Source organism: Lactuca virosa, chromosome 5, assembly GCF_052849685.1.
Source record: "Lactuca virosa cultivar CGN04683 chromosome 5, Lactuca_virosa_CGN04683_v6, whole genome shotgun sequence".
Lineage (NCBI taxonomy): Eukaryota > Viridiplantae > Streptophyta > Magnoliopsida > Asterales > Asteraceae > Lactuca > Lactuca virosa.
In genome coordinates this window covers 30,924,860-30,949,460 of record NC_136430.1, presented here as the reverse complement: position 1 = coordinate 30,949,460, position 24,601 = coordinate 30,924,860, and the positions used below count along the sequence as shown (strand labels likewise).

Genomic DNA, 24,601 nt, shown 5'->3' with positions numbered 1-24,601 from the left:
CTTTTACTCTAAATTTTTTTGTGGGTTTTGATTCGAGTAAGTAGATTGTTATCTTTTACTCTAAATGAATCAACATCGGATAACTCACTAGACATTTTCAATGCCTAACTTATTTTGATGTGTGTTCGGATTGAAGAATAATGAGCATATGAGATTGTATGGATTTTAGAAGACCCCGACTTGTGAAGAACTTGAACCTTTGTTATGATACCTAATTAACAACCTTGCTCTTTTGAAACTTTTATTCTAACTTCTAGAGCCGTTGAACTTTTCCACATTTAGTATGAAACGCTAAAAACTTTTGAACTTTAAAATATTTAGATCATGTTTTAAAAAAATGGTATTTTAGATAGACCACAACGAGTGGTGTTACAATTGCTAAAGTCAAGATCTTTTGGAGGCTCCTATGAAGAATGAAGATATTGCCACTTAGCACCCGACTTTGTGTCCAATGCTTGTTTCTTATATTTTTATTTGTGGTTGGTTTGCTTTATATTGAGATCCAAATAATGTTCTTTCCACTTTGTTTGTATTTTAGTTAGTTAAGTTGTTATGGTTCTTAGGGCTTATCCCAAGGGTCCTTTTCTTTTTCATAGGTGGGGATAATTGTATTTATTTATTTTTAATTAATAAAATTTTAATGGAGATGAGGCTTCCTCGTTTACCAAAAAGACCCATAAATTTTAATATGTTTTATATAACTTGTTAGTATATATATAATTTAATTATATATTATAAAAACTAAAAAAGAATAAAAAGGAAAGAGAGTGTGATAATGAGGAACCAGTGAAGTCTTTCACTTAGGCTAAGAGGAGTGACGACACTCTTGACACATTGCCACATAAGCATTTTAAATGCCACATCATTTTTCTCTTTTTAACACCCACATTTAACATATGGTAAGGAGTTGTAACACTCTTAACACTCATTTTTTTTGTATTTTCTTTTTTCTAATTTAATTTAATTTCTATATTTTAATAAATATATTTTTTTGTATTTACTTTTTGTAATTTAATTTAATTACTTTATTTTAATAAACAAATATTTTTTATTTAATATTAAATAATATAGTAGGGAGTGGTAACACTCTTAGCATTTTTTTTCTAATTTAATTAAATTACTTTATTTTTAATATAAATTGGTAAATAAGTTGTTGAAATTAAATTCTAACAATTAAATTCAATTGAATTAGCAATGGTTTTCACATTTGTTTTATTAGTATTAAATATATTAATTGTTTAGGAAATTAAAAAAAGTTTGGTAGTAAGCCTGATGCAATTACGTGTATATATGCATGAAATTGGCTTGGCATTCATTAAAAATACCATTTATTAATTACTAGAAACTACAAAAAAAGTTGCACGGTTTGTAACCTCCAATTCAATTCAGTCAACATTTTTGTATTCCAGTCAAACACCCACGGACCAATCACCTTGCACAAAAGTTTGTCTTCCCTCTAGCCAAATTCTTAACGACATTAATATAGCGAGCCCCCTAGCGAGTGCTAGGGGGCGGTGTTCATCAACCCATAACGAGCTTGGCGAATTGTTTTAGTGAGACCACTCCGTTTAGCCTTAAAACGCATCCAAGATATGGTGTTTACTAGTACTGTGAAAGTGTCAAACTAACAAACTATATGATGCTGGTTTTTTTGAACCCATGACGACCAGTGATGTTAAATATCCAAAACAATGACCAAACCCGGAGAAAATTATATACCATAGGGTCTAAAAGTTTAATTTACTCTATATATAATTTTTTTTTTTTTTTTTTTTTTTTTTTTTTTTTTTTTTTACAACATATACATTATACATATGCGAATTTATGTACTGTTTCTCGGCAGCTGTTTTCTACGGCTCTGAGAAATCCAAGCGATTATGTTCTTACTTGAGTCGCTCTCCCCTAATTTCTACATACAGATACAGATACAGATACGCACAGCAATTCTATGTATATGCATGTAATGTATATCTTTAAGTTTTGCCGCCAGGATCTACATAAAGATTTGGTTTTTTTTGAACCCTTATTTCTTCCCCAATTTTATTTTTCTCTTATTGGTTCCTTCCGGTATTCAGTTTTTCGATATGTGTTTTGTAAACTCAGTTGATCAATTGATATTCTCATAAACCAAAGCATACGTTTACAGTGTTAGAGTGAGGTAAATTTTGCGGAAGAATGGTTCATACACAGTTTATTTGGTCTCATGGTGGCAATCAAGTGTTCCTGTGCGGTGATTTTACTGGGTATGTTATTAATTTTTAGTTTTTCTTTTGATAATTTTGTTGCAACACACTAAATTACAATGCAATTGGTGGTGAATGAAGGTGGATCAAGTATCAACCGATGGTTCCTGTTGAAGGATCGTCTTCGACTTTCTCGACGATTTGCGATCTACCACCTGGTTTGCATAAGGTATGATCAGGTTAGAGAGTTTCTTGACATTAGTGCATGTTAAGTTTTTTTTTTTTTTTTTTAAGGAAAAGTTCTGAAAAACTCTATGCTTTACCGCATGATGCTAAAAAATCCTTATGTAACATTATATTTTTTACTTTGGTTAAATTAACGCTGGATAACCCAAGAAAACCGGTTGCATAGCCTTTTTAGAGACGTGTTATAGTTTTTGGCAAAATAGTAGCAATCAATGTAACAGCAATTACAGTTTCTGGTAATTAATAATGTTATGTAATATTGTAATCTTCTTTTTAGTTACACATAGGCCATGCAACGGGTTTTCTTGAGTTATCTGGTTGCAAAACATTAATTTAGCCAAAATCAGAAAATATAATGGTTTTTATGAACACAAAAATAATATAATGGTTTTTTTAAGCATCATGACATAATACAAGTCGTTATTTTTTTTGAACTTTTTCCTATTTCCTTAATAAAATTCTGATGTATTGAATGTTGAATGAAGTATAAGTTCTTGGTGGATGGCATATGGAGAATCAACGAGCAACAACTGTTTGCTGAAGATGAGTATGGAGTAAACAACATTGTTCTGGTCAAACAACCAGAGGTTATGCCTCAGACATTGATCATTGATGATGGGGTACCAATTATGGATATTGATAGTTTGGATGATCATAATCCTGCTGATGGTGTAAGCACCCATGTATTTTGTTCTCACTCTTTTATTACATGTCTGTGAAATCGTGTTATCGTTTTTCAAAGTCTCCTAAACCCTAACAAATCACAACAATTTAGGCTTCAACATCAAGCAGTGTTCTTCCTCATGAACTTGTGATGCCATTAAGGGCTGAAGACATAGAGGCAACCCGCCATTGTTTGTCTGATCATCTTTCATCTTGCACAGTGTATGATTTGATTCCGGATTCAGGCAAGGTTCGAATGCCTTCATTCACATGTCTGTTTGCATTTACACAGTGTATGCATGCCATTTGACTATTCTGATTGTGATTCTTCTTCGACTTTCAAAGGTCTTTGCATTGGATGCTAATGTGAGTGTGGAAGAGGCTTTCCTTGTTATGCATGAAGAGGTACAACTTGTTATTCAACTTATTTCTCATTTTCACTTTCAAGTTCAAGATTTTAGTTTATTGAATCTCTTCATATAATTTATCATTTTTATTTCTTGGTTCAGAATCTTGCTGTTGCTCCCCTTTGGGATGACACCAGTCGCCAGATTTCAGGGATGCTAACATCAACAGACTTCATTTTGATTTTAATGGAGGTATGATACAGCCTAATAGCTAAACCATTTTAGCAAAACCTAAGATAATCTCTTATAGAGTAAATTACACGAATGGTCCCTATGATTTAGGGTAATTTGTGCGTTTGGTTCCTAACTTATTTTTTTAACTCGGAACGTCCCTACTGTTTGTTTTTGTTACGCGCTTGGTCCCTTTCTTACCTAAAAAGACTATTTTTCTCTTGATTTTTTAATTTATTTAAATAAACACACCCCCAACCCCACCCCCTCACCTTACCTTACCTACCTCATAATTTTTCCCTATTTAAATAATAGTCTTTTTAGGTAAGACAGGGACCAAACGCGTAATAAAAACAAACAGTAGGGACCAAGTGCGTAACAAAAACAAACAATTGGGACCTTCCGAGTTAAAAAATAAGTTAGGGACCAAGCGTGCAAATTACCCTAAACCATAGGGACCATTCGTGTAATTTACTCTCTCTTATATAATATTGCAGTTACAGAGGAACCATGCAATGGTTGCAAATAATGTGCTTGAATCATCATCAATCTCTGCTTGGAAGGAAGGAAAACTTCAGCTTCAAAAAAGGCCTTTAATCAAAGTAAGACCTCTTTTTTTTTTTTTTTCCATCAAGTGTTGTCCAAATAAATGATGTTTAATATATATATTTGAGAAATCAACAGCACGAACGGGAAATGGAAGGCAAAAAAATGAGGGACAAAATTACAAATTCGGTTAAGTCGAAAAGAAACAAGCATATATAGATTACCAGATTAAGTCCTTCCCTGTTTAAAATTTAAATCCATTAAAGTGAAAACTATATTTTGTAAACACAGGTTGATCCAGATGAGACCCTGAATGCAGTTGCAGTTAAAATCATGCACAATCGCATATCATCAGTTCCTGTCTTAAATATGGCACAAGATACAGCTTGCCCACAATTACTGCACGTTGCATGCCTTGGTGGGGTCCTAAAACGTAGGTATTTTTTTTTGTTCAAAAGTCAAAATTTTAATTTCCAAATATTCTAAGTTTTGTCTCCATTGTGAAAACGTAGATATACAGAGGCATTTTGAACACCGTATCGGGTATTTGCCTCTTCTGCAGCAACCAATTGGATGTCTGCCAGTTGGTAGTTGGACCAGAGATATTGGGGGACGGGAATTATTAACTCTGCTTGCCACTCAACTTGTTAGTTATGCGTTCAGAATATTATTAGATGGTGCGTTTACATTCATGGTTACCCATAATACCAACATACTTACATTTTTTAATCAAATATATCATTTTTTTCTTGTCTAATCTTCTTCAGAACATATAAGTTCAGTGCCTGTTGTTGATAATAAAGGAGCCCTTGTAAACATTTTCTCGAGAAGGTAATATTTATGCACTTCGTACAGTTAATTAAAATTTCTTCATTTATCCACAAGAGTTTATTTTGATTAAAACTTGTATTTAATCAGTGACATCATCTCGTTTGCAAAAGGCAATGTATATGCTCGTATCCAGCTTGATCATGCAACAATATCTCAAGTATATGCTCTTCTTTAACAACATATTTTTAATAGAGAAAAAGACAAAAGTGACCTAAAATTATAATGATTTTCCAAGAAAAAAACAATTCCAAAAATGCAACAAATCTCACCTGAAGGGAGATTTTTGCATCTGGACCAAGCACTCAGCCCATTTAAGAATTCCTTATCTCAGTAAGGCCTTTTTTGCAGCCCATTTTAGTTTTTGACTTAGCCGGTGTGAAAATCGTGGCTATTTTTGGAATTCTTTAATTTTTGGTCATTTTTGTCTTTTTAATATGAAAACAGATTATACAAACCCTGATTTTGATTATATAATTCAGGCACTTCAACTGGTAGATAAAAAAGGTCATCCTAGATTTGGGATATGTACACGTTCCGATACTTTGTATCAGGTCATAACTCTTCTTTCAAATCCAGGTATGTATTCCCCAGATCATAACCTATATTTGGGTTAAATGCAAGAAATAACAACCTACTCTATATATTTGTTTATAATAGTATCATATTTTCATTTAAGAGTGAAGATGGTTTAGTTGAACAAAAATTTCGGTTTATGACTTTGAAAAAACCGATGTGTAGTTTTCATTTTTTTTTCAGTCTATATATCGATAAAGTTTAAGAGAAAAAAGTAATTTACTGAAAAATAATACAATACGATGTACACATATGTTCATTATTTTAATATTCGATGGAAACCATATAGACATGTTGATTATTTTAATAATTAACGTACTTGATTTATTAAATTTATACATCAAAACAATATCCTTATGGTTTTTTTTTTTTTTTTTTTTTTTTTTTTTTTTTTTTTTTGCATACCCCTATTTTCATTATTTTTATTACAACTTTGTACTTAAAAAACTATACACAATTATAGCAATGTCATCCAAATACATAGCAATTTTTTCTGTTATAATTGGGTAACTAAGAACACTGTCCTAAGAAAAAAGATTTGGAATTACAATGCTATAATTGGGTAAAACTTTCAAAGTATAATGCCTTGATAAGAAGAAATTTAGTATAATGTTGTAATAGAAAAATTCAGGATGTTATAATATAAATCAATGAACGTTCTCATGTTTGCTACAGGGGTGCGGCGTGTTGTGGTAGTTGAAGCTGCCACCCAACGTGTGTTAGGGTTAATTACATTGAGAGACGTATTTACTCTCATTTTTAGAGATTTTCATTAAGTTTTCTTTGTGTTATTGTAAAAGCACCCAAGTTTTAGCAAAGTTATGTAATTATATGTTGAGAGTTAATCTTTTAAGAACTGTTTCCGATGTAATTACATTCAGTTGTGTTAAAAGGTATCGATTGCAACTCCATTCTTCACCATTTTGGAGAAAAAGTATCTTTACAAAGTTTGTGTTAGCAAAATTAGTTGGCAGCAGGATGTTATAACTTGCATAATTCTTATTTGTATAGGATCGCTCGGCAAAAGTACTTCTAAACTTTTGATAGTTGTAAAATTATATAAAATCTAAAAGTTAAAAGCTCGTAAAAGCTAAAGGCTCAAAAGAGTTAATTGAAGTGGCTTTTGGATTCAAAGTTTTTTGTTTAAAATACAAGCTTTAAGCTTTAAAAGAAGTTTTTTCCTTACTTCGAGTCTTTTGTTACAAGTTACTAAAAGCCTTCAAAAGTATGGATATCATTGCTCCTGGATGAGGCCATTAGTGGCAAATTCTTTGTAGATTGGCGAAAGATACATTTTTTTAAAGTTGTGGTTTATGGTGTTATGTGATTTGAACCACATCAAAGAAGGATTTTTTTTTATTGAAAAGCTGCTTTGATTTTGGGAAATGTAAAGGCTATGTCTTGTTTTAGCTTTTGGGTTATAATGTACAAGAAAGTAACGCCGGAAAAATTCAAGTCATGAACTCTTAAAACTTCATACATAGTAATCATGTCATGTGATATACACATACCGACCAACTATCATAAATCCTCGGCTTTTGTGTTTTAGTAATGGTATCTCTATTTTTTTTTAAACGGAAAATTTAACCTACTTTTAAACTACTCATCAAATCCACCGATGTCTACGACGGGACTTGAACCCTCAACCTCAAAGAGGGAGGGAACACCAAATACCACTGGGCTAGAAGTCTTTAATATGATATATGCAAATGGGTTAACAAATGTTTAAAGTAGGATATGAAGTCACCAATTCAAGCTTTGTCCCTTAATATTCTATGTGATTCCAGATCGTTCAACACTCAGATACTAATGAATGCAACTATCTCAAAGATGATTAAACCAAGAAATTAAGCAAGTGACAATGCCTTCAACAATATTGATTGGTCTCATTACCAATTGTGGCACTTATAACTCTTGGAATGAAGAATATAAGTATTTGATAATTGTGACCAAATACAAACATTGTAACTAATGGCGAGTTTGGTTTATATTCTTACACATGATTCATAAATTCACAAAACTTGATTCTTCATTTTCAAGAAAGAAAATACCAAAAGTTTATTCTACAATAAGACAGTTGTATTTTTTTTTTGAACCAGCAAATATAATCTACTCATAACCTACCACCTATATTCACGATAGGACTCGAACATTCAACATTAAAGATGGATGACAACACCTGATACCGTTGGGATATGAGCCATTTGGTAATAAGATAGTCATTTGTTGTGATTTGATGTATGTCAACAAACATTAATTACCAAATTTTTATGATATGGTTCCTTTGTTCTTACCGTTGAAGTGGAGTATATGTATTATATATTATTCTAAAAGGAGGATCTTGGAATCAACAATCGTGAGTTTGCATTAACATTTACCGTTTATTGTAGGATTGAGGGTCCTTGTATTTTAGAAAAATATGGGTATAAAGAATAAGAATAGAACAATAATGTTCATTTTTGTAAATAACTCTTATTATTAAGTATTAGCAACCTATTTTATTATATTATACTATATAATAACTAATTACCCAAATTAATTAACTAACATCGAATAATCACTTCTGAAATTACCCGAACCACCCTCTCTATCTTGACCCAACCAAACCAAATCTAACGGAATCGGTGAAACGATAAAAGACTGATATCATGGAGGTTATCTGGAAATTACAGTCGCAATCCATTCAAAAATCTGTCCCTAAGAAACCCTGGCCTGGCTTGGCTCCTTTTCCACATTGGATTTCAATCCCCCTTTTTATCCACAGTTTCTTTCTGCATCGAATTAAGCCCTAGATTGAGTGCTCAGTAGATACATATATAATATATAGAATTTCCACACACACGGTATGTGTATGGGACCACCAAGTGGGTGGAGCAGAGCTCGAGGGTTAGTAGTGAAGACGCTGGTTTTGATCGGAGGTGCTCTTTTGGTTAAGCGATTAACCAAGTCCACCACTCGGTGGGACCATGCTCGCATCGTTTCTCAATCTATCGCCGGCGAAAAGGTATGACGCTCTTCTACTGCTCAAAATTCACGAAGATATACATGCTATATGCAGGATTACGTTTAGGGAAATCGGAGGATGCTATTGTTGAATTTGTCTTTGCTTTGTGATTATTTGTATCAGTAATCCTCTGTTTGTTCTGGTTTCAATGTTTGAAAATTTTCGACTCAATTTGCAGTTCTCAAAGGAACAAGCATCCAGAGATCCCGATAATTTCTTTAATTTAAGGTATTACTTTCTCCACTTATCATTTCTCGATTTGGGTGTGTGTGTGTGCGTCTGCGTTTCTGTTACAAATTTTCAAATAAGTGGATCAGTTACGAAATTCTTGAAAATATGCATGCTTAGTGGGTGTTTGGGGTTCCATTGTGCTAGGCTTGATATCTATTCCTGCATCTTCAAAAGCTACCAGACTGAATAACAAAGCCAAATTTTGGTCATTGAATTAGTAACAACTCAAATTAGTTGTGAATTTGAACTGAGAAAGACTCAAACTTTGTTGATAAGTTCGAATTCTTTGTTGGACTTTGTAGATGGCTTTCCTGCCCAGCTGCAGATATGGTGGATGGATCGAAGGTTCTATATTTCGAGCAAGTTAGTATACTGGCTACAACATATGTATTTTCCCAATTTCTCACTTTCTAGTGTTATGCAAATTTGAAGTGTTTCCATTTACTCTTCTCAGGCATTTTGGAGAACTCCCCATAAGCCATTTAGACAGGTACATTTCTGTTCTCTGTTCATGTTAGCATTGTTGTCTTGTACATTTATCTGTTGATTATTTCTAATAGCTGCCTCATTGCAGAGATTTTGTATGGTCAAACCTTGCCCAAAGGAGATGAAATGTGATGTTGAGGTGTGTGTGTGTGTGTGTGTTTTTCTTTCTAAGACATCCCATAATAATTACAAAACTTTTTTTTTTAGCAAAGTGGAAAGGAATGTAAAGAAAAGGTTAACATGATGCTAATTTCAGCAAATTCCCATGTGTTCGGAGTTCATGTTCCCTTTTCTTTTCCCCATTAAGGTTATGTTTGACATACTAGCTGAAAAGCTAGCTTCTAGCTTATTATAAGGTAGCCGACAAATTGGTAAAAAGTAATTGATAAACTAGGTGGAAGATATAAAATGGCATAAAAGGGCATTTAGAAAAGTTAAAACTTAATGGGGGTGGTTGGTGCACAGTTGAGTACATATGCCATACGCGACGCAGAGGAGTACAAGAACTTTTGTGATCGCCCAAGGGACCAACGTCCACAGCCTGAAGAAGTAATTGGGGTAAGATTCATTTCACAAATATTTGTCATTTTCTTTTTTATTTCTGCAATAATAGCCAAAAGTTTTATTTATTTACTTCTTTACAAAATTATTTACTATCTTATTAAAAAACTTGTAGGATGTAGCGGAACATCTTACCACCATATATCTCAAGCGTTGTGAACGAGGGAAACGCTGTTTGTACGAGGGTTCAACACCACCCGATGGCTTCCCTAATTCATGGGTAACGAAAAAAAAAACTTGGGCCAAAGTTGCCTATTTCTGTATGCCACAGGGACCATTTATGTAATTGACTCTAAACATTATTTATTTAATATTTGTATTTCCTTGCAGAATGGTGCATCATATTGTACATCAGAACTGGCAGTCTTGAAGAACAATGAGGTTCATATGTGGGATAGGGGCTATGATGATGATGGAAACCAAGTTAGTTTGAACAAAATTAATTATATATATACAATGATTTTTCAATATAATAATAGAAGGTGAATTTTTAAGTGATTTTTCCATAATTACAGGTTTGGGGAGTGAAGAATGGTCCTTATGAATTCAAGGCTGCACCTGGACCTGCATCTGCATCTACTTCTGCTTCTGTTGATATGTTATCTCCATTAAATTTCCCTCCTCTTTCTATAGGTAAGCCGATAGAAGGTTCCTTTGTTCTTCAAGAATAATCACATATGTTGCATTATTGCCTTGTGGCTTGTAATATATACCATAATTATTTTTAATATATGCCATTAAATCCCTTATTATGTTTTTGAGCACATGCTTGTGTTGGAACTCAATGAAGTTTGTAACAACAGGAGTAGAATAAGCAGTTCGAAAACTCTGCTTTAGCTTTTTCTACTATGTAATAATTTGTTCTTTCTACCTTCTTGCTAGATTCTTAATGACCTTTCCCCCCCCAAAAAAAATAAAACAATTTTATGATCATACAGTTATGTAATAATTCAGTTATAAGTAAATAAAGTGAATATTGACGTTTGAATACAATCCATTTTAGCTATTACTTGACTCCGTTTTCTGATTTGTACCTCTGGAAAGTAAACATTACTAACAAAACAACTGAAAAATAAAATTATATATTGGGGATTTCATCTGATCTGGATATTCTAAGAAATTTGGAAGGTTAATATTTGAATCTGTGTCCAGGACTTTGGGTAACTGGATTCGTATCCAATATCTCAGATACCCTAAATCATGGATTCTTGTATTCGATGTTCTAAATGTTCCTACTTGAAAAATGCCTCATCGTTCCTGTCAAAACAACACATTATCTTCCACAACTTGTACATATATGATGACTCTGTTTCAACTGCTAGCAAAAGCTGTGAGAGAATTTGGTAAAGCCTGAATTGCTCACTAAATGAATATGAGGCTGCCGAAACAACAAGAACATTGTTCATGTTTTGATCGTTTAAGTTCACCAAACAAAAGAAAAAACACCAACGGCTAAACAAACAGCTTTTCTTGTTCAAGTTTGTTCATTTAACAAATTACCTTCTTCGTATTCATTAAGATGTTAAACACACATGCAAGAACGAAATTAAACAAACACAAATGAACATAAACAAACATATATGAAAATAAACAAACAAAAATGAACATAAACGCACCATAGCCTAAGTTGAAGCTACTACATTCGACCAAAAAAATCTTTTTCTCCCCAGTTTTAGTTAGTTCATAGATATTGTTTATAAAATATGTTCTTTACTCATTATTTTCGGTCATTGTATTGTATATGCTAATCCTATCTTTTTGTGCATATCTAAACTATAAATATTTTATCAACACTTATAAATAAGTGAAAAACCGTTTAGGAGTTTGGTTTCAATGTTTCATAAAATGTTTTAGATATGAATGAAATCTGTTATAAGAAATTGAATCTATCATGTGTATTGTTGACATGAAATGAAACGGCTCTCTATTTGTTTGCTTGGAATGTAAATCTATCAAAAAGATATGAATGTGAATCATAAACCCAAATACCCTTTAGTAATTTGTTTCGTAATGGTTTTTTCACTTTTTTGTCTTAAAGAGTACAGTTTTGTCTTTTATATATATATATATATATATATATATATATATATATATATATATATATATATATATATAGACACACACACACACACACACACACACAAGTAGGTTCATGCGAAAACATAAATATTCTACGAAAATGCAAAAACAAATTTTATCTTATAAAAATCGAACCCATGTATTTTAGAAATTAAATTTATTAGCAATAAATTAAAGATAATAAGTTTACATGGGAGAGTGTTATTGTAATATACATTTAAAGGTGGTTTTAACAACCGTTTCTCTTTTTTTTTTCACGTCCTTAACCACTTTTAAATTCAAGCTTTCATAATAAAAAAGTCAAAAAACTGTTGGATTAGGTGTCTAAGCCCATAACTATAATTGATATAAACTTGAATTGATAGTAACACAGTTCTTTTGGGTTGTCCTCGAACCTAGCAATTGAATATGATATATTTTAGAGAGAGAAAAATGATTTAATAATTTATTATATGGTTAATAAATTAATTAGAAATCAAATAAATGATTTGTTAATGTATTATGAAAATAATATATTAATTGGGAATAGTATTATTTAATTAATAATTAATCAATAATTAATTAGAATTAATTTTGGGATTAATTGGATTAATTAAAAGTAGGAGGACTAAAGGTGACAATGTTCACTAGTTGAACATTGAACAATTCTAGAACCTCCCATAAGGGGGGGGGGGGGGGGGGGGAATCTAGGGTGTCATTGGGCTCTAAGAGTGCATTGGATGCCTTAGGGAGGAATTTAAGGGATTAGACTTATCTTGGAGATACCTGTCTTATCCAACACTTTCCTAGACTCCTATATAAACCCTAAGGGTTTAGAATTTCGTTCATATGCTTCCATAGAGGTTTAGGCCAAAATTGTAACGCTTGGTCCATGTATTATTTAGTCCTCAACATTTTTAGAGTTTTGGGTTGGAACTCGACGAGTTGGGGAGCTCCAACTCGTCGTGTAGGGATCCATTTGGTGGTTGTCGAGGCCAACAAAATTAATAACCCTAAATATTACACACTAAAATAGTGTATAGTGGTAAAGGGATCGAATCCACGGAGATTGGTTCAATTTTATAACTCTATGAAAAATCTCTTTGTAAAAATACTTGTAAAATGACAATAAATTAAAAATGGGGGATTTGGTTTTTTGAAATACTTGAAATAAACTAGAATTAAACTAAGTTTTAAATAGACATTTTCAACAAAAATAAGATTTTGATGTAGAATCAATAAGGGAAGGATGGTTGACTTAAGGTTTCCTCACTTTGACTTTTGATGAACATATCATTAGAATTCAATGGTGCAATACTTGATTTAAATCCTTAATTTGGCTATAGTAATCCAAGAAGCTTGAGATTACTTAAACTTTTCTTAGTTGTTAAAATGGTTAGAGAAGCTCATAACAATTTCCTTAGTCAAAGTCACAATTTCCATTAAGCATGTAATTAGTGAAAGTCAACTAGCATTAAGAACCAAAAAGTCACCAAATCCAAGAGGAGTCAAATGCTTTCACTACCATGTTGGAGGAAATGTTTTTATGATTGTGTGAAGCAAAAACAACACAAAAATCATTTGTGTGACAACCCGAAATTTCTATTCTGTACAACCATTCACTTCAATAGAAGTCAGAACTGTTTCTGCTAACTTTCAAGCTTTTAGGAATAAGTTTGAGGGTTTATAGATTAGTACTTCAGGAGATAACAGGAGAGAGGATGCATTAGGGTTTATTGTGCAACAATAAAGTCCCAAAACTTCAAAAGTTTGGAGTTTACGGCCTAAACTTGGTGTTTACGGCCGTAAACCCCAAGAGTATATATATGGCACTTAGCCATTTTATTCACTTTTTCACTTTTCAAGAACAAAACTCAAATCCTCTCAAGTAGCATCCGAGTTTTCCTTCTAGATCTTCAACTTGTAAGTGTTTCTAGCCCTAATAAGTTGATATCTACCTTAATCTAGTGATCTAACATGATTCCATCCGTGAAATCATTCCAAAAGTGTAGATCTTCAAGTTTCACCAAGAACACCAAGAACACACACTAGTGTTCTTGGACTTTTAGCACCTTTTCAAGCTTCTAACTAGTAAGTACTTCTATCCTAGAGTAGTATAAGGCTTGTTACACTTCTAAACATCAAGAAATCACCAAGGAAACACAAGATCAAGGTGTTTACGGTCCAAGGTGTTCTATAACGTAAACCCTAAAAAGGGTGCCAAAGTGTGCCCTAGTCCCTTCTAAGCCTTGGAAACTTGCATAGATCCTTTCCTCATTATGCTTGGGACTCAAAACAATCAAAAGACCAAAACCATATGGGTTTACGGCCGTAAACCCAAAGGGAAATGGTCCAAGGACCGTAAACTCCATTTAGGAGTGAAATGGTGCCCTAATCACTTCCATAGGCTTATACTTCAAGTGGAAATGCTTCTATGGACTTGTAGAGCTTCAAAACAACAAATGGTCAAAGAAACATGAGTTTACGACCGTAAACTCATGGGTTTACGACCGTAAACTCAAGGAGTTATGGTCACAAAACCGTAAACTCCAAGGAAGTTTACCCTTGAACCCCAAACTCAATAGCAAGGTCCTACCACCCTTAGATGCAATCCTTATGACTTATAGCACTTAGATCAAGTGTTTTACATGTCTTAGGATGTCTTAATCTTGGTTAATTAGTTATTTTATGACTAATTGGATACATATATGTGATTATATGTTAACTAGGATCATTGTGTGTGTACAAGACTTCACTTGACACTTAGGATCCTACATCATTCAGTTCATCCACAACCACCCACTACAAGTGAGTTCATACCCCTTAATCAATCCTTTAAATGATTTTAAATGCTTTAATGGGGGGGGGGGATACAAGTAGAAAACAACATGTTATAGAATCAATCACATGTGATTTATAACTGTGTTTTCAACCAACTGATTTCACATACTTCAAAATGTGATAAACACAATGGTTTTCAGTCCTGTTATAGTTTGTTATCAAATGAATTACTTTTGAACGGTTTTATAAAATGACATCAAGTCATCATTATTATTGTTCAAAACTCTTAAATGTTTTACAAAACCTTTTTCAACTTATTGTTTAAACCATATCTATACACTTATGTTTCATGTATATATGTATTGATATGAGAGCTTTCATTCTTCATTCAGTTCCAACACTCTTGGGTAGCAAAGGTGTATAAACCTACTTGGACACTCAACTTACATTCCAGTAAACTATTATAGGTATAGTTTAGGGGATACAAAACATTATTCCTACTACAAGAATTACACCAGAGTCAGTTCATTCATGAGTCTATACTAATACATCAATATGAAGAGATACTAATACATCAATATGAAGAGATACTAATACATCAATATGAAGAGATACTAATACATCAATATGAAGAGATACTATTACATGGATACTTGTACATAGATACTTCTACATGGATACTATTACATAGATACTATATGATGAGGTACATTTACATATTATATGTGTAGATACTATTATATATGTACGGGACTAACCATTCTACACCCAGCTGTTAGCTACAGAGGGAAAATGCACATCGACGGATGTCTACGGTTAATACTATTCGGCATCTTCCATGTCGTGTTTATCCTAGTACCAAAGGATAATACTTAAATGATTATATAATTTCCCTTTTACTTTTATTTTGTGACACATTCACATAAACGATGAGGTAGACTATATATTTATAATAATAGTCACATGGGAAAAACTTTCATTTACACAGAAATGCAAACTTCAAAGCATTCGGGTCTTGGTAGAAGACTACCTTTTATACTAGTAGGAAATATGGGATTTTCTAGGGTTTTCACACTTATATCAAATGTTTCATCATCAATTGCATGTCTTTCATATCAGTTTTCCAAATTAATGACACCATAATACTTATGAATTCACCAGCTTTATGCTGATCTACACTTTCAAAATAACTTGTATTCTCAGGTCACCAGTAGACAGGTACGATGACCAGGTTTTGAGAAGACGGAGCACAGACAAGACTCGTCTTTTATTTTGATTACATATTTTGGTGTCTTATTACTATGAAAGAACACTCATGTATTAAAACTTTACCTTTAATGCAATGGATGATGTTGTTGCTTGTTTACTACTTTGCACTGTTATGATACTTTACATGACGTCCTCCACCCCCGAACGTTTCCGCCGTTCCGGTTTTTGGGGTGTGACAGATTGGTATCAGAGCTTTGTTTATAGTGAATTGAGTATATCAACCCATAAAAGATATACTAACTATAAATACAATGGGATTAAAATACTCTGACCAAGAGTATATACTTTTAAATAATAAAATATTTAATTAAGTATACGTGCCTGCATTCATACTAAAATCAGTGTCGCAATGACAAGAACAAAAGTATTACGATTGTTGAATATCACAAGTAAGCTCGGGGATGTATGGTCAGTCCTGGGAGTGGCATAGCCTGATCAACTATGCTGGTCTGAGGAGTGATTAACATATGCCCAAGAATGGTTGTGATATGGCAACAAGTCTAAAAACTTACCAACACTACCACAATGAAATACCATAGGGGTATTTGGTTTTATTATGATTACTTATATGAGAATTAAAGGTCGTTATTAGTATGCCAATAGTTGTTTAGTGGATACACTAAAATTATATGTATCTAGGATGTCATAGACTTAAAATCTGTGAATCTTTGCTTTATGTCCTGTCCTTGTTTGGTTGGGGGCTTAGGGTTAGGGTCACTTATTCGAAGGTCTATCCTGTCCTGAATACATATAACTAGTATGCACTAAACAAGTATTGGAGTAACTGATAAAGATCATCTTATAATTATCTTAGTTAGTTCGTCTATTAAATATTTCTTATACCTCTTTTCTCGCATAGATATTATGGCTGGATTCCATCCCCACGGCGACCCGTACTACCCTAACCACGGCAATGCTGGATGGCTCGGAGAGGAGCCAGAGAATGATCACCCAATTACTTTGGATGATCACGAAGCTGAAGGCTTTTCTGATAGTTCTAACTCGGAGCCTAAAGTCAACAACCTACCCCAAGCTGCTCAAAACCCAAACCTGAACCCTCGTCCAGCATTTCAAGGACCCACACCTCTGTGGGCCACAAACTTGAATAGATGGAGTCAGGAACAGAGTCAACCCATCCCCTACAATGGAGACAGAAGCTTCTACAACCTCACTGAGGGAGGTTCAGCTGATAGTGTCCTGCCCATCATGGTCCGTAGGATTTCCCGGAACACCGAACAAGGTCGAGCCGCCATCGACCGAGTCATGGAAAATGACGCCAACTCTGGCGTTAACACAGTCCCTATTCGCCAACTAGAGTCTGCTCATGAAAGGACTCTGGTCCGCAATGCAGCTCTGTAGAGAGAACTTGCTGGAACCCAAGCTGAAGTCAGGGAACTTCGAGCTCAGCAAGTAAGATCTGACGGGCGTATGAGGGACATAGAACGCCTGCTGTCGGGATCAAGAACTCATGCTAGTAGTTCTCGTCGCCGATAAAATCTCATCGACTTCTCTTTTGGATATAACCTAGTTATGTAAAACTCTGGTCTAATTCCCTATCTTTGTACATCTTAGACCTGCTAGGTTTTGATTAGGTCGTAGTCCTGTCAAAATTTTTCCCATCTTGGTTGATGTAAGGCCACCTTCTGTTGGCCATTTTTACCGAACTTGTTACGTCTGTAATTCCAGTAATATTGACAGGTACCTAATCTAATGGGAATTATTATCCAATTGCTATCATCTGTTGTTGAACTATGGCGATTTAGTTCATGAGACACGTTCATTTTCTATACTATTGAATTCTTATCATTGCCCTTATCCTTTCAACTTATAGTTGAAAAATGCCGCCTCGCAGAAGTACAAGGCGTAACAATAATAACGAAACACCGATACCACCACCACCTCCACCACCTGCTCAGTTTGACGCTGCTATGTTCCAAGCGGCTGTCACGGCGGCCGTAGCGGCTGCCATGTCACACATCCATACTCCTGTCCCTTGTGGATCGGGAACAAGTGCACCTCCTTCCAACCATGGCGAGAGCCATGGACATCCCCGGGAATGCACCTACAAGGATTTTACAAATGCCAAACCCCGGAATTTCAATGGATCTGGTGGGGTTATGATCTTAAGACAGTGGATAGAAAAGACAGAAGCGGTCTTTGAAATCTGTGCCTGCCCAGAGGGCAACAAGGTCAAGTTTGCTACTTGTACCTTTTCTGACAGGGCTTTAACTTGGTGGAATGGCCACGTTAAGTCTCTGACTCTAATAGTGGCAAACTCGATCAGCTGGGAAAACTTGAAAGCCATGCTGATGAGAGAGTACTGTCCTCGAGGGGAAATTCAAAAACTCGAGCAGGAACTCTGGGGTCTAGAAATGGTTGGTTCCGACATATCAACCTATACTAATAGATTCTGTGATCTGACAATTCTATGCCCTGATATGGTTGCTCTGGAGAGCAAGAAAATAGAGAGATATATTTGGGGACTGTCGCCCCAGATCCAGTCAAGTGTGTTAGCATCCAGGCCTGTTACTTTTGACAGCGCTAAAGAGCTGGCACAATCTCTCATAGATCACGGAAACCACCAAAACCCAACGATTCCTACACCCGAGCAACAAAAGGGAAACAACAACAACAAGAAAAAGGGGTGGAACAAGAGGAAAAGCGGGGCTTTGCAAGAATCCTCGAAGAGACAACAACTAGTGGCAATCAATGCTGCCACGGTAACCCCTGTTGTCCCTGCCAATCCCTTGCCAGCGAAACCTTATGCCAGTAATCTTCCGAGGTGCAACAAATGCACCTTCCATCACAACGGACCTTGCCGGGAAATGCAGTGCAATAACTGCAACAGAAAGGGGCACACTGCCCGTTTCTGCAAGACTCCAGCAAGGCCGACCGCTCAAGTTCCCAACGCCGGGGTGGGCCAAGCTTGCTACGGTTGTGGCGAAGTGGGCCACTACAAGAGGAACTGCCCTAAGGCAGGGATAGCTGGCGGAGTAGGAAGAGTTTTGGCCATAGGCCACGAGGAAGCCGTAGCTGATCCGACGATAGTTACTGGTACGTTTCTCCTCGATAACTCATATGCTTGCATGTTTTTCGACAGTGGAGCGGAGAAAAGCTTCGTAAACCAGAAATTTGCACACCTGCTTAAACAAAAACCACGTGCACTAGATAAATCATTCACTGTAGAAATGACAAACGGGAAAACGGAAAGTACTAACTGCACATACGTAGGTTGTTCTCTAACTTTGATGGCCATACTTTCGAGATAGACCTCATGCCAGTCCCAATTAAAAGTTTCGACGTCATTATCGGCATGGATTGGTTGAGTCTTCATCGCGCCGACATCTTGTGCTTTGAAAAAGCAGTTCGTCTTAACCTTCCTAACAGCGAAACTCTAGTTATCTACGGCGACAAACCTAGTACGAGCCTTCGCATCATTTCGTGCATCCAAGCTCAGAAGTGCTTACGAAAGGAATATCATGCATTCCTCGCACACATCGTCGATACGAGTCAAGAAGTAAAAGACATTCAGAACGTCCCAGTGGTACGCGACTTTCCCGACATCTTTCCAGAAGAACTCCTAGGATTACCACCATAACGCCAAGTCGAGTTCAGAATCGACTTAGTGCCAGGGGCTACGCCAGTAGCCAAATCCCCATATCGTCTGGCACCAGCGGAGATGCAGGAACTTTCCAGTCAGCTTAACGAACTTCTCAAGAAGGGATTCATTAGACCAAGCTTCTCACCATGGGGAGCATCGGTCTTGTTCGTCAAGAAGAAAGACGGATCGTTTCGTATGTGCATCGACTACAGGGAACTCAACAAGCTTACAATTAAAAATCGTTATCCCTTACCCCGCATTGACGATTTATTTGATCAACTTCAAGGAGCCAACTACTTCTCGAAGATAGATCTACGATCCGGATACCACCAGCTACGAGTGTTAGAGGAGGATGTTCCCAAGACAGCCTTCCGAACTCATTATGGGCACTACGAATTCGTAGTGATGCCATTCGGATTAACAAACGCGCCCGCTGTATTCATGGATTTAATGAACAGGGTGTGTCGTCCTTACTTGGATCAGTTCGTCATTGTCTTCATCGATGACATACTCATCTACTCTCGAAGTAAGGAGGAACATAGTCAACACCTGCGAAGAGTCTTAGAAACATTACGATCGGAGAAGCTCTATGCGAAGTTCTCTAAGTGCGAATTTTGGATTCGAAGAGTCGTATTCTTGGGCCACGTAGTTAGTGAAGAGGAAATACATGTGGACCCTTCCAAAATCAAGGCCATTGAGAACTGGTCAGCACCGAAGACACCTACGGAAATTCGTCAATTTCTAGGTCTCGCTGGCTACTTTCGCATGTTCATTCAAAACTTCTCCCGCATCGCGAAACCTCTTACAACACTGACCCAGAAAGGCGTGGCCTTTGACTGGGAAGAGAAACAGGAGAGAGCGTTCCAAACGCTCAAACGAGCCTTATGCACCACACCAGTACTATCCCTCCCCGAAGGGATAGAAGACTTCGTTGTCTATTGCGATGCTTCAAATCAAGGGCTCGGCTGTGTTCTGATGCAACGAGGTAAGGTCATCGCCTATGCCTCGAGACAGCTGAAGACACACGAAGTCAACTACACCACCCACGATCTTGAACTAGGAGCAGTTGTGTTTGCTCTGAAGATCTGGAGACACTACCTGTATGGTACAAAAAGCACGATCTTTACAGACCACAAAAGCCTACAACATATATTCGATCAGAAGGAGCTCAACATGAGACAACGACGGTGGGTCGAGCTACTCAGTGATTACGAATGCGAAATTCGTTATCATCCGGGTAAAGCCAACGTAGTAGCTGATGCCCTAAGTCAGAAAGATTACTCTGGTCGTAGAGTCAAATCTTTGACTCTAACTATCCATTCACACTTGTCCACGCAAATTAAGGAGGCTCAGCTCGACGCTTTGAAACCTGAAAATGTGGCGAGTGAAACCCTAAGAGGGATGGATAAGAACTTAGAAGTCAAGGGTGGCGGAGCCTTATACCTCATGGATCGGATCTGGACACCGAAGCGCGGTGGCTTCAGAGACTTGGTCATGACCGAGGCACACAACACTCGTTATTCCGTCCACCCAGGTTCATATAAGATGTATCTGGATCTTAAAAAGCTATACTGGTGGCCTAACATGAAAGCAGATATTGCTACCTTCGTAAGTAAATGCCTTACTTGCGCCAAGGTCAAGGTCGAATACCAGAAACCCTCCGGTCTTCTACAACAACCAGAGATACCGGAATGGAAGTGGGAGCGGATCACTATGGACTTCATAACCAAGTTGCCCAAGACAACGGGTGGACTTGATACCATATGGGTCATAGTCGACAGATTGACCAAGTCCGCATACTTCCTACCCATCAAAGAAACCGACAAGATGGAGAAACTTACGAGAACCTACATTAGGGAGATTGTACGACTGCACGGTGTTCCCATATCCATTATCTCGGACAGAGATAGTAGATTCACTTCGAGGTTCTGGCAGTCGCTATAAAGTTCCATAGGAACTAGGCTGGACATGAGTACAGCCTACCATCCACAGACCGACGAACAAAGTGAGAGAACTATCAAAACCTTGGAAGATATGTTACGAGCCTGTGTGATTGACTTTGGGAAAGAATGGGATACTCATTTACCCCTTGTCGAATTTTCCTACAAAAACAGTTATCACACGAGCATAAAGGCTGCTCCATTCGAGGCACTCTACAGCCGGAAGTGCAGATCCCCTCTGTGCTGGGCTGAGGTGGGTGATACCCAGTTAGCTAAAGGACGAGTTCCTGAAAGCACTCTCACAGGTCCGGAGATCATTCGGGAAACGACAGAGAAGATCATTCAGATTCGTGAACGATTGAAAGCCTCTAGAGACCGACAGAAAAGCTACGCTGATAAACGAAGGAAACCGTTGGAATTTCAGGTGGGAGACCGTGTTCTATTGAAGGTCTCACCCTGGAAGGGCTTGATACGCTTCGGAAAGCGTGGAAAGCTAAATCCAAGGTACATAGGGCCTTTCGAGATTCTCGCAAGAATCGGCCCTGTAGCTTACAAACTTAACTTACCGCGCGAACTCAGTAACGTACATTCTACTTTCCACGTCTCGAACTTGAAAAAGTGTCTGTCCGACGAGACTCTTGTAATCCCACTCGACGAGATCGAGATCAACGAGAGCCTCAACTTCGTGGAAGAACCAGTAGAGATCATGGACCGGGAGGTCAAGCAAACGAAACAAAGCCGTATCCCGATAGTGAAGGTTCGCTGGAACGCCAAGCGAGGACCTGAATTCACTTGGGAGCGAGAGGATCAGATGAAACTGAAATATCCTCTTCTTTTTACTTAGTTATTTGTAACTACTTATTTGCTTAAACTCTAATTTCGGGAAGAAATTCCTTCTAACGGGGGGATGATGTGACAACCCGAAATTTCTATTCTGTACAACCATTCACTTCAATAGAAGTCAAAACTGTTTCTGCTAACTTTCAAGCTTTTAGGAATAAGTTTGAGGGTTTATAGATTAGTACTTCAGGAGATAACATGAGAGAGGATGCATTAGGGTTTATTGTGCAACAATAAAGTCCCAAAACTTCAAAAGTTTGGAGTTTACGGCCTAAACTTGGTGTTTACGGCCGTAAACCCCAAGAGTATATATATGGCACTTAGCCATTTTATTCACTTTTTCACTTTTCAAGAACAAAACTCAAATCCTCTCAAGTAGCATCCGAGTTTTCCTTCTAGATCTTCAACTTGTAAGTGTTTCTAGCCCTAATAAGTTGATATCTACCTTAATCTAGTGATCTAACATGATTCCATCCGTGAAATCATTCCAAAAGTGTAGATCTTCAAGTTTCACCAAGAACACCAAGAACACACACTAGTGTTCTTGGACTTTTAGCACCTTTTCAAGCTTCTAACTAGTAAGTACTTCTATCCTAGAGTAGTATAAGGCTTGTTACACTTCTAAACATCAAGAAATCACCAAGGAAACACAAGATCAAGGTGTTTACGGTCCAAGGTGTTCTTGGACCGTAAACCCTAAAAAGGGTGCCAAAGTGTGCCTTAGTCCCTTCTAAGCCTTGGAAACTTGCATAGATCCTTTCCTCATTATGCTTGGGACTCAAAACAATCAAAAGACCAAAACCATATGGGTTTACAGCCGTAAACCCAAAGGGAAATGGTCCAAGGACCGTAAACTCCATTTAGGAGTGAAATGGTGCCCTAATCACTTCCATAGGCTTATACTTCAAGTGGAAATGCTTCTATGGACTTGTAGAGCTTCAAAACAACAAATAGTCAAAGAAACATGAGTTTACGACCGTAAACTCATGGGTTTACGACCGTAAACTCAAGGAGTTATGGTCACAAAACCGTAAACTCCAAGGAAGTTTACCCTTGAACCCCAAACTCAATAGCAAGGTCCTACCACCCTTAGATGCAATCCTTATGACTTATAGCACTTAGATCAAGTGTTTTACATGTCTTAGGATGTCTTAATCTTGGTTAATTAGTTATTTTATGACTAATTGGATACATATATGTGATTATATGTTAACTAGGATCATTGTGTGTGTACAAGACTTCACTTGACACTTAGGATCCTACATCATTCAGTTCATCCACAACCACCCACTACAAGTGAGTTCATACCCCTTAATCAATCATTTAAATGATTTTAAATGCTTTACTGGGGGGGGGGATACAAGTAGAAAACAACATGTTATAGAATCAATCACATGTGATTTATAACTGTGTTTTCAACCAACTGATTTCACATACTTCAAAATGTGATAAACACAATGGTTTTCAGTCCTGTTATAGTTTGTTATCAAATGAATTACTTTTGAACGGTTTTATAAAATGACATCAAGTCATCATTATTATTGTTCAAAACTCTTAAATGTTTTACAAAACCTTTTTCAACTTATTGTTTAAACCATATCTATACACTTATGTTTCATGTATATATGTATTGATATGAGAGCTTTCATTCTTCATTCAGTTCCAACACTCTTGGGTAGCAAAGGTGTATAAACCTACTTGGACACTCAACTTACATTCCAGTAAACTATTATAGGTATAGTTTAGGGGATACAAAACATTATTCCTACTACAAGGAATTACACCAGAGTCAGTTCATTCATGAGTCTATACTAATACATCAATATGAAGAGATACTAATACATCAATATGAAGAGATACTAATACATCAATATGAAGAGATACTATTACATGGATACTTGTACATAGATACTTCTACATGGATACTCTTACATAGATACTATATGATGAGGTACAGTTACATATTATATGTGTAGATACTATTATATATGTACGGGACTAACCATTCTACACCCAACTGTTAGCTACAGAGGGAAAATGCACATCGACGGATGTCTACGGTTAATACTATTCGACATCTTCCATGTCATGTGTATCCTAGTACCAAAGGATAATACTTAAATGATTATATAATTTCCCTTTTACTTTTATTTTGTGACACATTCACATAAACGATGAGGTAGACTATATATTTATAATAATAGTCACAT

General features: G+C 36.2%; 2 protein-coding genes across 7 annotated transcripts; both read left to right on the top strand.

Annotated features, from left to right (window-relative positions):
• Positions 1 to 1,830: 1,830 nt before the first annotated feature.
• LOC145117643 (sucrose nonfermenting 4-like protein) lies at positions 1,831 to 6,531 on the top strand. 6 transcript variants are annotated; one of them, XM_079053943.1, is made up of 14 exons: positions 1,831 to 1,960; positions 2,147 to 2,243; positions 2,325 to 2,412; positions 2,915 to 3,112; positions 3,205 to 3,342; positions 3,438 to 3,497; positions 3,602 to 3,691; positions 4,168 to 4,272; positions 4,508 to 4,649; positions 4,729 to 4,893; positions 4,984 to 5,047; positions 5,135 to 5,204; positions 5,527 to 5,623; positions 6,296 to 6,531. In XM_079053943.1, exons 2-14 carry the CDS (start codon positions 2,176 to 2,178, stop codon positions 6,394 to 6,396), a joined length of 1,386 nt encoding a protein of 461 aa, XP_078910069.1. In that variant the 5' UTR covers positions 1,831 to 1,960; positions 2,147 to 2,175; the 3' UTR covers positions 6,397 to 6,531. The 6 variants fall into 6 exon arrangements, with proteins under 6 accessions (XP_078910069.1, XP_078910072.1, XP_078910068.1 ...); XM_079053946.1 differs by having other exon boundaries at positions 2,325 to 2,422; XM_079053942.1 differs by having other exon boundaries at positions 1,831 to 2,008.
• A 1,720-nt stretch (positions 6,532 to 8,251) lies between these two features.
• Positions 8,252 to 10,666, top strand: CRL (crumpled leaf). The gene is made up of 9 exons (XM_079047862.1): positions 8,252 to 8,624; positions 8,803 to 8,852; positions 9,158 to 9,218; positions 9,310 to 9,345; positions 9,430 to 9,480; positions 9,807 to 9,899; positions 10,018 to 10,122; positions 10,233 to 10,325; positions 10,418 to 10,666. The coding sequence occupies exons 1-9, from the start codon at positions 8,466 to 8,468 to the stop codon at positions 10,571 to 10,573; spliced, it is 804 nt and encodes a 267-aa protein (XP_078903988.1). The 5' UTR covers positions 8,252 to 8,465; the 3' UTR covers positions 10,574 to 10,666.
• The last annotated feature ends 13,935 nt before the right edge of the window (positions 10,667 to 24,601 follow it).